Source organism: Centruroides vittatus, unplaced genomic scaffold (assembly GCF_030686945.1).
Source record: "Centruroides vittatus isolate TY-2023 unplaced genomic scaffold, ASM3068694v2 scaffold_435, whole genome shotgun sequence".
Classification (NCBI taxonomy): Eukaryota; Metazoa; Arthropoda; class Arachnida; order Scorpiones; family Buthidae; genus Centruroides; species Centruroides vittatus.
The window spans coordinates 4,587,559-4,605,424 of NW_027122708.1; the positions used below are offsets into that span (position 1 = coordinate 4,587,559).

At 24.2% G+C, this 17,866-nt stretch overlaps 1 protein-coding gene across 11 annotated transcripts in view; it reads left to right on the forward strand.

The window, feature by feature from the left end:
- The window catches only part of LOC136989019 (histone-lysine N-methyltransferase 2C-like), a 293,266-nt gene that overhangs the window by 23,754 nt on the left and 251,646 nt on the right, over positions 1–17,866 (forward strand). For all 11 annotated transcript variants that reach the window (XM_067287031.1, XM_067287037.1, XM_067287034.1 and 8 more), the window contains exons 6-10: positions 4,916–5,134; positions 5,751–5,890; positions 6,626–6,735; positions 11,799–11,903; positions 14,073–14,130. In XM_067287031.1, coding sequence (XP_067143132.1) covers positions 4,916–5,134; positions 5,751–5,890; positions 6,626–6,735; positions 11,799–11,903; positions 14,073–14,130 — 632 coding nt within the window. The remainder of the gene's footprint in view (positions 1–4,915; positions 5,135–5,750; positions 5,891–6,625; positions 6,736–11,798; positions 11,904–14,072; positions 14,131–17,866) is intronic.

Below are 17,866 nucleotides of genomic sequence, written 5' to 3' on the forward strand. Positions count from 1 at the left end.
GATTAACTACTGGTTGCATAGATTTAAAATTCAGTACTAAATGCAATATGCATCTGCAACTAAGATGTAAGTTCTGATTGGCTAGCGTGTTGGATGATCACTCCTCAACGTATTATCATCACTTTGCCTGACTAGATGATAGCAGTATTCATAATGACTGGTCAGTTTGATAAATTATTGAAATTTATTAATTTATTACAATGCCCGATTTTGTTGATCATTATTCATAACGCCAGTATTAATCACTTTGTCCATAACATATATATATTTAATTAGTTTACTATATTCAATTAAGATAATCAGATAATCAGTTAAACCTATTTTTACATATTTCATGATCTTGGTTGGTACAAAATTATTAAATTAAATGATTTTAAATATTAGCACAAATTCATAAATTTTTTCTCTTATTTTTTAAACAAGAATGTAATATCTTGTAAAATTAAGTAAGAGTTTTTTTTTAAAAGATTAAAATCTAGATTTGTTTTAATTGAAAAAGGATTAGTTAATAAATTGTTTAATTTTATTAATATTGTTTTTGACAAATAAAATTTCTAATGTTTCTAATGAATAAATTATATTTGCTTTTATCCAGATTGATTGATTTCAGTTCTCTAAATTAGCTCTACTAATAGTACTGTTATATTACAGTTTTATTTACAAAAATAATAGCTATGAATAGTTTTCTTAAGACATTTGTTAATCAAGGTCCCCATGGTTCTTAAAAATTCTTAAAAGTGCTTAAATTCTTTGTGGTGCTTAAAATTGCATATTTTCACAAAAATATGTATAAAAAAAGTCCTTATAATTGCTTAATTATTTATGAGCAATCCATAAAAAAAACATATGCAAAAGTTACAAAATAATCTATTGCTGAATAATCAGAAACCAGATAACAGAACAATCAATGGCCATCACTTTAGTAATTTGTTTCTTTTGTAGAGATAAGTGGGATAAGTTGAGGAGTTAAGGAAAACATTGTGAGAAACTTTAGAAATTGAAAATTGCATTGCTTTCATTGCACAAAGAATCATTATTGATTATGTTAGAAATCGTAAATTAATATAGCTGACATAAAAATTAATAAATAGCTATAATTAATTTCCTCTGAAGCCAGACAAATATGTCTCTTATCTTTCATGGAAGAGGATGAAAAAATGAAGAAAAAGAGAAGAAAAGACAATTAATTTTTGATTTTGTTTTCTTCTGATAACTATCAATGAGTGATGGAAGCATCTTACCCAAATTTTTAAATCATTTTTTTATTATAAAATTATTTATTTTGCATGTTTATGTTGTCAACAACAACCTTATTGAAGAAGCTGAGAAAAACCAGAGAAGTAAAATTCATGTGTCAATCAAACCGCTTTTATCAGACAGTAAAAATAAAAAACAATTACAACAGATTGCATCAAAAATACCTTAGTGCTGTTGAAAAACACTGTTGTTAGTTTTAAAAAATTTAAAAATCTAAAATGTTGCTTCCTAGATTTAAAAAATTTTTCATCATAGATTTTAAAAGATGTTTCATCTTAGATTTAAAAAATCTAGGATGGAACATCTTAAAATATTACAAAATATATTTTAAAAATACTGTAGTTGAAGACAAAATATAAGATTAAAGGTCTAAAATATTTTATTTTGTAGTCAATTACAGTATTTTAAAATATACTTTGTAATATTTTTTAATGCTTTTAGTCACATAGTCATAATACTTAAATAGAAATATTACGTTCTTGTAGTTTTTTTTAATAGGAAAATCTTAAATTATAAGATTTAGACTAAACTTTTAACCTGCACAATTTTTTTTAATGATAAATAAAATTTTTCATTTTTTGATAAGTAATAATCTTTTGCTTATTTTAACAATTGCCTTATGTAGTTAAGAAAATGATTTCCCAGATACGTTTAAATAAATTTTGTTTAATTTGGAGGAAATTTGAAGTTAATTTTATTTCTTCTGATAAATGTCTTTATTGTATGCAGGGGAATGCTACTTTGAATCATTATTTATTTAATCGTGAAAAATTTGTTTTTTTTTTTGTTCAACTGAAGATTGTTGTGATATTTGTATTTCTACTGGAGACATGATACATGGATTGTTTTCTATCACAGATTCTGTAGAAACAGTTTGGAAAAAATATAACTTTATTGTGAATGTCATTAAATATATTAACCCCTTCTCCTCTAGGAGAAATCTTGTATGGAGTAAATAAAATAAAATAATAACTAAAATAATTTCTTTTATGCTTATAATATGAAAAATTGTGTATAGTCAAGTGTTCAATAGGATTTAAAACAAAAACAAAAAAGGCTACTACATTTTGGACATGCTTGTTTTTTGAAGATTTTGAGATAAGTGCTTAAAAATCCTTAAAAGTACTTAATTTTTCAGACAGAAAGAAAGTGGGAATTATGTTAAATTTAACAAAAATTGTTTTAGGAAGTGCATTTTTATCATCAGTATGAAAAAATTGTATGATTTGAATATGCAGCAAATCAGATTTCATTGATAAAAAAAATAATAATAATTATGTGTGAATAAAAACAACAGAAATATACATATGCCTTTAAACTATATTTTATGTTAGATGTAGTATCAAAATTTAAATATTTTAACAGTTGAGTTATAAAATTATAAAGTAACATTCATTTATTTTATTAATTTTCTACATCAAATGTACGTAATAATTTCTATAAAATATTTTCCTTATTGACACTATTTGCCATTACTTATTTTGGGTTTGAATTTGTGTTTGTTTAATAAAATAAAAATTTTGCAAGGTAACTGAATATAAAATTTTATATATTTAATTTTTAATAATCAGCAAAAATTTTCACCATTAATTTGCTGTTTTTGTTGAAAATTTAAAATAATCATGAGTTAACAATATTAACAGTATTAGAATTGTTATTTCATGATAATTTTAAATTAGTCAATTAGTACTGATGATCACAAGAATAGACAAATGAGCTTTTATTTACGTGTTCTATAATGAAGTATGAATTAATCATTTAGACTTATAAGTAATCAAAATGTGGAACTTTTATCTGCAACAGTATATATAATTCTATAATTTAATTTTAAATGCAATTGAAGTGGAAACATGTGGGAGGCAAAACTGCAATCAAAATCAATGACTGGTTGAATGGCAAGGTCAAAAATGACAGTTGGGGACAGTTGTCATGTTTTGATCTTGATGTTCAACAGAGATTTAGTTGAGCTTATCATTTGTACTCATTATTTTAATTTTGCCACTTGTGTAATTAATTATAAATAAATTATTGAAAATACAAATTAAATGTATTTTAAAAAATAGTTTGCATTTATAAATACATATAATTTTTGCCTTTGTATATTTTAAAATGCTTTGAAAAATAAAAGATAAGTCTCGTAAGAGAAGTATAAGTTATGAGTATTTTAAAAATCAGTCTTTTTATATATCATAATAAAAAATGAAATACTGAGTTTTTTTTTCATAAATATTGTATTTAATTTTAAGATGAAAATCACAGATTTATTTCAATTTCATTTAAAAAAAGTATTTTACTGTATGTACTGTTTACTTCCAATGAAAAGAAAACTTTCTTTAATTTTCAATCTGAATTATGAATGACAAATAAAGTAATTAAAATTTTGTTACAAAGAAGTCCAAACAATATCATATTTCAAAAAAACATATTGAAAATATTAAATATATGAGTATTATTGATTATTTATTTATAGAAATGTATTACCCAGTTTTTTAAATTATAAGATGATTTGATTTTAAACTATTTTAAATGAAAATATTTGTTGCTCAGACCTAAATATGAACTTAAAAATATATTTATTTATTTATTTTTATTTAGAACAAAGCAAAATATATAAAATGGGAATATAGGAATTATTAAAATGGTTATAATAATTTAATCAGAAAGTGATACTGAATAAGATGCATATATTTGTCATTCATTATCATGATATGTATTGACACAGTAATATAAAAATTCAAGTTTGTGCTTGTCATTATATGGTATTTATTATATGGACAATTATAAGTTAAAATAGAAATGACAAATGTTTATCTGTTTATTAGTGAATTATGGAATTACTTACCTACACTTTTGAGTCATATTTTTATAATGAAGTTTTTAAATTTATTTTACATATTTTTGTTATTATCAAATGATATCCATGTATCAAATCCATCCAACAAACCTTGTATAGCTTTGCAGATAATATTTAGAATGTTAGTGTTACGTTCTAAATATTATCTGCAAAGCTATTCATGGTTAATGTGACATATTTGTATTTGATATACATGTATATTTAACAGGTAGCAATTATATATATTGAAAAATTTTACAAATTTTTTGAGCCTACAGAAGGCATTGAGTGTGTTGCCTAGTCAAGTGGCTTTCATACAGCAGGATAAACAAACAATTGACATAATCTGTTTCAAATCGGTTATCTCATTGGTTTGCTTATCCTGCTGTATTAAAACTGCTTTGCTAGGCAACTCATATTCATTGTTTAGCTACTACTGCACAGTTGAAAAGATTGTGTGACTTATTAATGATGCACAATTAAATGATACTTCATTATGTCATATATGCATTACATTTTATAAATTGCTATGTGTCTCTTTTCTCAAAAAGTTTGAAGATTCTTACAATATATTATTTAGCATGAATAATGCAGTGCTAAATTTACTGTAAAACTATTAAAGAAATCAGAAAGAAATTATTACTAATACAAAAAAATCAAATAAAAATATTAGAAAAATTTTTAAGAGAATAATTTAAAGCTTTATTATTTTACTTTTTTGAATTTTTGAATTACAAATTTCATATTAATTAAAATTTTATTTAAATTTTCTAACTGTAATTTATTTCAGGATTAAAATATTTATTACTATATATTTTTTTACAGGCCAGGAAAAGTTTGTGCATTTTGTAATTTAGGTGAAAATAGTTGTTTAGGTCAGGGAGAATTGACTCGATTTGAACCATCTCCAGGATTTAATCCATTTAAAAAAGATATAAAATCTCGCCGTGAATCAAGTGAAAGTGACAGTGGTACACCACAGATTGAAAGATCTCCAAAAGTGTTACCATTAAGAAGACAAAAAAGTTCTACTAAATTTGGAAGGTATATAATAATAATATTATTATTATTATTTACTTAGGCATAATCAAATAGCAAATATAATACACCAAGAGCTTGCACACAAACACAGATTATTAAACACCCAAACATTGTTGTAAAATATACTACAAATATACCCCACTGGCAGTGTTAGAAAATGACACACACAAAATATACTATGACAGAGCCATATCACAGATAAAACAAATTACCAGAACAAACCAGACATCACACTCATTGACAAACACAATAAAATCACATACATTATAGACATATCCATTCCAAACACTCACCATGTACAAAACACATGCACTGAAAAAAATCAGCAAGTACACAGAACTTGCCCAGGAAATAAGGCAATTTCAGCATTTCAAAGTTCAGTGTTTTATAGCAAGATTTAAAAGAAATTTGATTTTTCTGTTAGTTAGTATTTTATTTATTAATGTTTTTTAATTTAAAAATTTGAATAGTAATTGTAATAAGAGAAAATAATGTATTGTGATTAACATTCAAATTTTGTTATGATCTTTCAAACATATTATTGTAATATTTTAGAATTTTTATATAATTACATTTCTGTTATTATTGTTGTTAATAATTTTTTCTTGTAATTACACAGGGAAAGAGGAAAAATGCATCGTCGTTCTAGTCTCTATGGTTTGAATGATTTGTTTAGAATACAACCTGGACCAATGGATGAATTAGAAGTTGTTGGTTTTCCTGAAGAACCTGATCCAAGTGCTATATTTGAATCTACAGGTATTAAATAAATGTCTAAAAGATAAAATTTTGTGAATTTTTGCATTTAAAATGAGCATAAAAATTATTGAATGTTGCAATTATAAAAATAATAAGAATTTAAGTTCAGAAAACATTAAAATTATAAGTACTGTACATATTAGTTACAAAAGTATTTAAATTTTAAATAAGATAATAATTAAACACAAATTGTTTTGTTTCAATTAAAGAAAAATTATTTTGTATTCAAAAATGTAAATTTTTTAAAATCATATTATAGGTGTTTTGTGGTTATTAATACTGCAAAATTTAAAATCATTTCTTGATTATAAAAATAAATTTTTGCAAATACTTTTACCAGTTAGATCATTTTTTCAATAACCATTAAAGTATTTAGAAATAAGAAATTGATAGCATTGAGTCTTCTGTTTCCCTGTTGCCATTGTAAGAGAAATAGTTTTTGAAGAGGGAATTTAAATATAAAAATTGAAGCATATCATTACAAACTATGTAATATAATTTTTCCTTATATCTTTTCTTTAATATAATATTTTTGTATATAATCTATAGATTAAAACTTATTTTATTATTGTAAAATATTATTCATAAAATATTTTCCATTATTTTTATGTTAAAAAAACTGAATTAAATAATTATGACATTGAGTTGAAAACTGTGTTTACATACATTTTATATTTGAAATAATTATGCTTCATATATATTTCATTTGTTAAAATTGTGCATTATTTTTTGTAGGACATGTATTTGCACATCACTGTTGTGCTGTATGGTCTGAAGATGTAAGTCAAACAGAAGAATATACACTCACCAATGTAGATGTAGCTGCAAGCCATGGATTGTCTCAGGTGAGAATTTATAATAATAATTTCAGAATAATTTAATAATTTTACAGGTAATCAATCATATATTACGCATCCCCAATATGGGGTCTCGATTATATATATAAATTAGAAAAATTTCACATCTACTTTCTTCGCAAACTTTTTCACTTAGAAAGAACTGTCCCAGGCTACGCAATTCGCCACGAAACTAACCGTATCTGCTCTTATCCATTGTTCTTAAAACGTATCATTAAATTCTACTATCGTTTAAAATTCAAATCTGACAGTAATATTACCTTTCTGCACCACGAAATAATCAAAGGCAGTAAAAAATCAACTACAATACAACTCTGGCAAACTAAACTAAATAAAATACTAAATTCTTTTGGAGTATCAGATCTTCTATTCAAAGATAATATTCAGGACTGGAAATTTGGATATACTATGTTAATGGAATCAGCTATCGCTCAATCTATAAATATGGATCAAAATAGCCTAAATCACAATACCTATCATCCCTGGTACTTAAAAATTTTACAAATACCTTCTGTACAACCTTATATGATAAAATCAATTAACTTCAACGTGAAAAGGCTAATTTCACAATTACGTCTAAATAAATATTCCCTTTATATCAATAATTTCTATATTGACCTATCAAACAATCATTGCCCATGGTGCAAATTCGATAACTTCTCAATTGAACACTTACTTCAGAAATGTCAAAATCTCTCTAATGTACGTGATTCTTTCAACATTCCTCGAATACTCCAAAGTGATTCATCCCAAGATTATAGAAATTCTCTCAATAACCTAAATAAAAATGATCTCTATTCTCTGTATAATTATTTCATTAAGATTACAAAAATGTTGTAAATCTATGCCAGTATGTCAAAATATATCAACATTATATAACTTCATTATTGTATAATTATATTACTGTGTTTGTTAAAATAACTGTTTTTATTTATGTTAATAACGAAATAATATAAAACCAACGTATAAAGACTGTTAAATTTTAATAACCTAGTTAATGTTTTAATAATACGAAAATTTACAAGTCAATTTTGTACAACCCCCTGCAACAGGGATAATCCCCTTTTTGTGAATAAAGATATTTGATAATTCTACAGGTAATTGTAAAATTCTATTCAATTAGTAAAAATTAATTTATTATATTTATTTATCTCATTGTTTTTCTTGTTTTATTTATTTATTTTGATTATATTTTAAAATACTGCTAAATTTTAAAAAGTTTACAGTTGCATTTTCAACTAAAATAAACTTTTGAATTATACTGAAAATATTTTGGAAAAATAAGAAAAAGATAACTTTCATTTAATTAAATAAGATAAATATAAATAGAATTTAAATTATAATTTATTTTGGTATTTGAAAAGTTAGATTATCAATTTGGTTGATGCTTTTTATTTTTAGTGTTTTGAAAAACAAGATTAATAATTAGCATAATTATTTCTCTTTTCTTTATATACTTGCAATAGAGTTAGTACTAATCTCATATTGAAAAACTTGTGGAAATATACGAACAGGTTACTATTTTAAATTAACATATTGAATTACAGGTTGCAATGAAGAGTTACAGGTAACTTGTCTTTGCAACTTGCAATTCAATATCTTCATTTAAAATGGTTGAGAAATTGAATATTGTATGCATGTTACTTAACTTGTGGGAAGGTATTAAATAAAATCTTGAACAATGATTTATTTGTATCAAAAAACATTCTTAAGAGAAAGAAAAGAAATATGACACAAAGAAGTTATCAACAAATATGAAAAATTTGTAATACTAAGAATGGAAACATCAGTGGGTGTCAAGAAATATGTAAATTATATTTTTCTATGAAGACATAGTAATATTTGTTATAATTAAAATAAATATTTTATTTATACATTCGACTCGCTTTAAAATTAACATGGACAAAACATTAAAGTTAATTTTGTCATGGTCCTAGTAAAATGCCATTGTCACAATATTAATTTTCACATGATAAAGCAAATAAAAATTTTACCAGAATTAAACCAGTTCGGTTTTAATGAATTCTGGTAAAATTTTCTGTAAATTATCTTCACAACCCCCAAGAAATAACACTGCTTTCAATAATAATTTTATTATTCACATTGAAAAGTGTAAAAAGCAAACTGGTACTGTAATAAATGTTCTATTTTGAATTTTCTTCTCCTAGTAAGCAAAGATGGGTTTGACTCTGATTGTAGAGCAATTCAAGTATCTGGTTTTAGCAGACCATTCTATTGTACTTAAAAAATAAGGGTTAAAGTTTAAAGATGTTCACCCCTTTAAATGAATGCAATCCCATGCAAACATGTGCTAGTTTACACATTGGGTTGCATACAGTGGTGTGCAAACTATTTATATTTATGACACCCTATCTCAGACAGAAATTCTACACTATTCCTAAAACTTTTTAACTGATGAGAAAATTGCATTTTGTAAACATTGATTAATATTAAGTATACTATAAGTAAACTGCATTAATAATTATCAATAAAAACATCAATGACTTTAAACATATATAGTATACAAAGGCATATGAAACTTACTTATTTACTTTGCTCAAAGTAATAACAAAATGTAAAAATTATAAGATTGTATATTGGATAAGAACATTTGTTTGTAAGTAATCTGAGAGGTCAGTTTTGCTAATGCATTTTTACTATGAAATGTAATCATGGATAAGTAATCTTAATTGAAGATTTAGCCATTGAACTGAAATTTTATGGAAGAGATTTAATTCAAAAATATAATTTTACTGTATACCTTCATTAGGTCAAAAGAGAGTAAGTATACTCTGCATTCTGTTGCTCTTTAAAAAATCCTAAACTTTAGGTTGAAAATAACTTTCTTTCACAACATCCAATAATTTAGATTTACCTGTTGTTAGTAATTGAAGTTGGTTATCAAATAAAACCTATCCAAAAAAGTATGAGTTGAAATTATCATCTTTAGGACGTTAACTGGATTTTTATAACATGCATAATATATTGCATGCATTAAAAACAGTCTTTTCTTTATGTATTTTAAAAGACAATGTAGTGAAGATGAAAACACATGACTCTTCAACATCTTTTATTCAATAGCTTGTCTATTTAGTCAAGATATGTTTTGAGCACTTACTACTACTCACCGGTTGATTCTATAAATTAAATTTATTATTTTATCATATGATTTATTTTCAGTAAGTTTTGACTTACTTGTGAAGTGACATACAAGATCTGAAATTGTAATGGTTACAAACATCTTACTTCATTTTATAATTATTAAAAATCTAACAAAAATCCATCAGTCATTGTGTTGTGCTGTAAGTAAATATATCATTAAACTTCATCACATATATCAAGAATAATTTAATTGGCAATGTATCTGTGGAGTGATGTGGAATTCTTAAAACTAACTTAATTATTGTTAAAACAATCTAAAACTTTATACTGAAAACCATACAATTTGATGTTACAATTCATTCCTTTAGTACTGTTATATTGCTATTGCATTGTTATTGGCTTATTTATATATTGTTAAGTCCAATCATACATTTACATATACTTATTTATGTTTCTATTATATTTTACATTTGTTTTATATTTACTATATATTTTGTTATAATTTTTATTTATTTATTTATTTTTAATTACCATTATATAATATTTTAATATTATAATTATGAGCTTTTATTGCTACAGTAATGTTTCCTTACTATTACAATAGTTTAACCAATTGTCATTTATTTTTTTGCTGAGGCTGTAATTAATTTTATTTTTATTTTTTAATATTTCTATACTTTCCTTGAATTTCCTACAATGTGTGTTGCATTCTTGATGTAAAATTTTGGTGTTATTTTTTTTGCAATATTACCAAACAGTTCTTCTAAAAAGTTGAATTTTGTCTACTGTATTTTAAATTGGTGATATGTTTTTTAATCCTGTTTTGAAGTTTTTTGTTTCACCAATATAGACTGATTTGTTGTATATGCAGAAGATTGAATATACAACATTAATGCTATCATTTATGTTGTATTATTTCTTTTTTGGTTTGTTGTTTATTACTTTCTTATTATTAATTCTGCTCTGCAGTTTCTTATAAGTAGATGCCATTTTAATATTATGTTTGTTAAATAATGAATTCAATTGTGTAAATATACCTTGCACGTATGGAAATTTTTATGAATTTTAGATTTTTATTTAGACCTTTTTATTTTTAATTTTTTATATTAACTATTTTGTTATAATCTCATTTGGCTAATCATTGAATAGCATTTTGTTTATTTAATTGGGCTATTTCTCTATCTTGTATAGTTAAACTACTAGTTTTATTTTTTTTTTATATTCCATATCCAATATATTTATTTCACTTTATGTACAGGGAAATGTTTAATATAAAATCTATTGTCTTTTATGTATCTGATGGTTATTTTTGTTTTAAATTCTAACTTATCAGTTTTTCTTCATATTGAAATGTCTAACTAATTTATTTTGCTATAAATTTTTTCTTCAATTTGAATGTACAAAATTTAAAAACACAGTTCCAATGTAATAAAAACATTTTCTTTCTTGTTTGAGCTTTTATTATTCCTTCTGAAAACAAATTGTATATTTTTTTTATTATTTCTGAAATTTTCTGGAAAAAAGTGTAATAAAATGAAAATAATTGTGATTTACCAAATTTCATTTACTTTGTGTGTTTTCTTAATACCATTCTATTTAAAATATGTGATATGATAATGTATCACATATAAATAACCATAAATAAATTATAAATTATAAAAACATAAATTATAAAGCTTTATAATGTTTTAGACTAATATTTTAAATAAAGTATTTTTCTTAATTTTTAATGTTTTAAAATGTATAGAATGTTCAGAAGTTAAAAAAATTTTACACTAAGTCTTCATAAACTACTTTGTTGATAAATTTTTCATTGTATATTAGAAGTTATATTTTTAAAGATTTATTTGTTCATTAATGTTCATGATTATTGTGTCTTTGATGGAATAAGAATCTGAGTTTTCAAAACTTTTCAATCTAATTTTAAAATTTTATATGAATATTTACAGAGATGCAGTAATTGTAGAAGGTATGGAGCAACTATTCGATGCAGAGCTATAAAATGCAATCGAATTTATCATTATCCTTGTGCAACAAGTTGTGGAACATTTCAGGTAATTAAATTAAAATTATTAAAATAAGCTAGTTTTTTAATAACTTAAATAATAATTACAAATTTTACTATTAATAAAAAAATATGATTCTATAAATGATGTAATTGAATATGATTATTATTCATCCTAAAGACTTTGATCTAATTTTTGCAAGTAAAATAATTACTGTTTAATTATTCAAAATGTAGAAAAATTTCAAGTACAGAGTTATAGAGCATTACAGCTGAATAAGTTAATGATAACTTCTTGTCACTTTTTTCCCATGTTTTAGCTTATAAAAAAGTTTTCTCTGTAGACTTAAATAATGTATACAGTATCAAACAAGAATAATGTGTTATCCTTTTGGATCTATAACTTTTTTATGGTTTGTTGAATAAAATTGTTATTTGAACTAAATATATGAGGAATTTTTCATTGGAAAAAAGATTTTTTTTTAAGTAGATTTAAAATTAATAGTGCGGTAACAATTATATTTAATCTTTCATTCTCATTAAAATTTAAATCAACAGTTCTCAAAGAAAGTGATAAAAATTTATATTTTTATAATTTTTTATGAAATTTTATTTATAAATTTTATTAAAATATTAGGTCATAAATTTATGAGAAAAATCTGGCTAAATTATTCCTGTGGTAGTTAATATATTTTATAGACTAAATTTACATATTTAAAGAATATATTCCAGTTTTTTTAAAAAAATTATTGATTTGTATAAATTAAAAGCTATTCTATGTTTTTATATAGTCTTATCTATTTGTATTGCTATTTATTTGTTTAAGAATTTTATTTTAATCAAAATTATCTTTCATTATCAAAAACTATAAACATCTGTATTTAATAAATTATATTTCTTGTGTTTATTTCTTGAATTATATTTCGATTGCGGGTACGAAGGGGTTAATGATCATAATTTAAGTAATGATTTATTTAAAAGACATTTTAATTGGTTATAAAAATATGTTTTGAAACAAGTTTCTTCATTTTCTGTACTAGAATATTAATAAAAGTATGAAATTAATATTAATATTATTGTCATTAAAATTTCAGTTTGTTTGTTTCAGTGGTACTGTGTCTGTGTTTTGCTATGGTTAGGCAGTTTAGTGATTTTTGTCACAAAATTTAGTGCAATTGTATGAGCTTATTCTTAACAAATCATTACAGTATATTTACTATTTGATTTGTTTATTTTTATTATTATTCTGTTTTCATACAGTAATATTTTAATATAAAAGGCTTTGTATCATTATAACATTTTTATTGCTGTCTACTGCAAGTTAAAAAAAAATGCACTTCATACACAATTTCTAATACCAAACAAATTTATTTGTTGCATTACTGCTTACAAATATATCTTTTAATGACCTCATTGTTTCTTAGTAAGATAAATGAAGCTTACGTTTAATGTTATGCTAAAATTATGAACAGATATATAAAGAAATTTTTTATAGTTTGAGTTCTCTAAATGTAAAGTAAGTGTTTTGTAGTGTAATATTTTCCAAATGACATTTTTTTGGAGAAATTGGCTGGTGTTACTTGGATAGATTGGGAACAATATTTTCCTTAAGAAATAATGAAAAACAATCTCTCAATATCTGAATTTCCAATATTCTAATTTTTTTAGGAATATATTAGATTCAGATAATGAGATATGGCTATATTTTATAATAATGAAATTAAAATAGTTGAAAATTTGAATATTATTAACAGGTCATTCAGTAAAACTACCCAAAAATTGATATTAGAAGGTTAAAATTTAAAACAGTTTTTTTATGTTAAAATTATCATTATATATATTTAATAGTATTTTATATATGTTATATTATGTTATATGTTATATTATAGTATATATTATATTATATTATATATTATAAAAATGACAATAAAAATAAAAATGAAATACATTTAAAACAAGTTGACATATAAACTATATAACGTGTAAAGATTTTTTACAAAGTTGTTTAAAATATTCTAAATACAAAAGGTTTTCAATATTTTAAATTGAATTTATAAATCTATAAAAGAAAGTACTTTAATTTAATTTAAAGAAAATTTTAGTAATTTGATAAAATTAATTACTTCAAGGAGATATATTAAATTTGTTCTTTAATTTACTTTTTATTAAATGTATATTTTGTTGTTATATTTGTTTCAATTCACAATTTTTTCTATAGGATGTTAGAAATTTAACTCTACTTTGCCCTCAACATATTTCTCAAGCACCTATTATATGTAAGTATGAGATTATATTTTTTTATTTACATTAATTTTAAAGCATGTTTTTTTTATTATTTATTCAGATTTTTGTTGCATTTTTTTAAAAACAATGCAATTTCTTTGAAGTAATGTTAGTGTACTATACAAGGTATGACAATTTAATTTACAGAAAAAGTATGCACATACTTGTGCAGTAATGGTTATTATTACCTTCAGTGTAATCCCTTACTGTAATTATGCATTTAATTAGCAGCTTCTGTTATTTCTGGAAACACCTGGAACTCTCTCTGAAATACTTTGTGTTCCTTTGTCACATGATACTGGAATGTCTGAAAACTCATTTTTTCATGGTAGTTTTTATTTTTGGGAACAGTCATAAATAATAAGGGCAAAGTCAATAGGTTTCATAATTGATTTATTAACCAGGAAATTACAAATACTGAATGCACAATGGCTTGAGACATTGTTTTGATAGATGATCTGTTTAATAGGTCACAGTTCAGGTTTCCTTTTCAAACAGAATTCTGTTTCAACACTTCTAAATAGCATTGTTGGTTAATTGATTGTTCCTGTTTAAGGAATTTATGATGGACTAGCATCTTGTAATCAAAGAAACATAAGCATGGTCTTATATATAAGAAATTGTACTGTCTTTTGGCATTAAATTTAACACCAAAAGATAGTATGTAATGACTTATCTATTTAATTCTATTTGATCAAATCAAAAGCCCTGATACTACCCTAACAGTGCATTACATAAACAAGGGTTTGAAAGTGCCAGGCCTGGACTTTGTGCAAGCAGTATGAACGGAAGTGTTATAAAGTGAAAACTCGATATAAGGATTACTATGCATAATGTGAACAAAGTATATTTATTAGTTAAAGCCCAAATATGTACAATCAAGAAATAACGTTAGAGATAAATTGCAAAAATATAATAAAAATAATTTCTCAAAATCCAAAAACAAATATGTATGAAATTTTTCTGACAATTGGGGACTTACAAATTAAATTATAACTATCTCCACAAAAACTGACAAGCAAAAAGATGAAAAGATATCAAAATATCACAATGAAATCTTACTAATTCACCTAACCATCACCAAGAAACTTCTGTGTCATCACTGGAACTTGAAAGCCTTTTGTCTGTCTCACTTGATCCTTAGCATCACCTCAACTTCATCTTGTTTGGTCGTTAGTTTCACCTTTTTTTAAAGTATGGTTGGGGTGATGTTACATGCATACGCCCACTTGACCTTATTTACATACTTAATTGTTAACATATTATTTATTCTAGTAATCTTCCTTTTTGATTTGTGTCATTACCCTTGCAATTTTATAATTTTTTGCTGCACATTCAATGACAATTTGGGAGATCATTCTTCTAACTTCCTGTGGAAGTCCCCCTGAGATGTCATTCTGGGGTTCGTTGGGAATGTCATAGGTTGCTGCCAGCAGTTGTTGTAGTAAGATGAGTTAGTTTTTGAATTTAGTCTGGAAGAGGTGTGGTAGTCTATCTTTAACGAAATAAAATGTCCCAAAATAAATAGAATAACAAATTAAAAAATAATGCCAAACAAAATAGAATGGGTTGGAATCGACTCCTTAAAAGTACAATTTCTTATGTGTAGTATATTTGGCATTGTAAGTGAGAATATATAAAGTTTAATAAGCATGGTCTTGAACTGTGAGCATTACATGCATGTTTTTTCAGTCTCAAAGAACTTGGTGCTTTCCACTATTGCTTTATCATTTGTTTCAGGGTTATACTGGAAATACCATATTTTGTCATCCATAATAACTCTGTTAAACACACATTTGTTTACAGAAAGATCAGTTGCAACTTTAAGCCATTACTATTTTTGTTCATCTGCCAAAATCTAGTCACATAAGGAATAATTGGACAAACTTTGCAGCAATTTTTCGTATGACTGAACCCTGTGTTAAAATTACTTTTGCTGTATGTGTTATTTGTGAGAAACAAATGAACAAATGAATTACCAAACAAATTACAAATGAATTACCATTACCATGCTATTAATTACTATTAATTAAGAAGTTTGGGCAACACTGCTCTGCAGTTTGCACATGTATAATACTAGTTGAAACATGTCCAGACATTCATAAGCATGTGATTCTGTCCACATTACCACAAGTGTCATTAAATGGCCACTTTTGGGAATTAAATTGTCATGCCATATACAGTATAATCTGAATCAATTGGGGACTGGGGTTGTTCGGAATAAGTGATTTGTTCAGATAACTGATTATGTACGAAAAAATATACTAACCTATCCGATGTTCAAATTTTTTCCGTTGCGTGTCGCTTCATGTTGAATTTTCGTCGATTTTAAGCCTAATGAAAATTTTTATAATAATAATCGAGGCTATTGTATCGTTAAAAATTATTTCTTTATTTTGTACAAACAAAATAAATATATTGAAGAATATAAAAACATAAAAATTATATTTTAGAAGTAAATCTAGTATCAAAAATGTTCGATTCAGCACGACACAGTCCGACTGGAAAGCGTTTGGATAACCGATGATTTGGATAACCGGGGTTCGGATTAACAACTCTCTACTGTATAATAAAAAAAAAAATTGTTATTGCAGAATAAATTGAAAAAAGAATTTATATATATGTGATTTTTGACTGTGTCATTCAAGACAGTATTTCTGGAAAAACAGAAATATTTGCTGTTTTAAGATAGAATTCAAATAAGTTATGTGATTTATAGAAAAAATGGTATTAAAAATTAAAACAGTTTTAATTATTAAATGAGGAACTCATAATTATGCACTTGTCACTGACAGATTAATGGCCAGCTTCACTAGCCATTGTTAAAATTTAAGAGATGAGTTAATAAACCTGTTAAAAAGCTGAAGTGTTTCATCAAACTTTGTTAATGTTAACGAAATGTTAAACTGACAACTATTTTAAAGATCTAATTTTGGCGTATTAAAGTTTTAAAGAACTTTTTAAGTTAAAATCCAGATAGAAGACAATTACAAAAATAAAGTTGTCATCTTTTTGTTGAAACTGTGTCTTTATTTTATATTTCTTTTCTGACTTACAACAAAGTGATATTCTAAGAGATTAGACTGTCTGTACATCCACTTTATTTAATACTATATTCTTTTTACATTCATTTGTCAATATGTGTTTTGGGTTCTCCTCCACTCTTCTTCAGTTGACTAAAATACATATTATTACTACAATATTGTACAACATTATTAAAATTTCCTTAAAAAACAGAAACATATATATATGTTTGTTTTTTAAGGGTATATACGTTTTTCTTTTTTATATATATAAATATAAAACAAAAAACATACGTAGGTTAAAATAATACAAGGTTTAATATTTGATACAAGTAATAATTATTAGTTATATCAAATGTTAAAAAAAAATTAGTAAAATATAAGACTAAAAATAAATCAGTTACATGAGAAATCAAAATGAGGAAAATATGTTAAATGAGGCATATCTAAAATAGAGTATTGTATGTACTGTACATACTGATAATGTAAAGAATGACATATAAGTGTCAAAGAAAGGTAATGTAAAACATAAGTGGAAAGTAATTATGGTATGTGAAATGCTATATTATAATGTACACAAAAAAGACAAAATAATTTAATGATGTAAAATTTACAGGAAATAGATAAATTAGAATTTAAATGATATTTAATGTAATTTTAAACAAAAAAAAATGAAAAATAGTGCATAAAGTTGTATACCAAGATA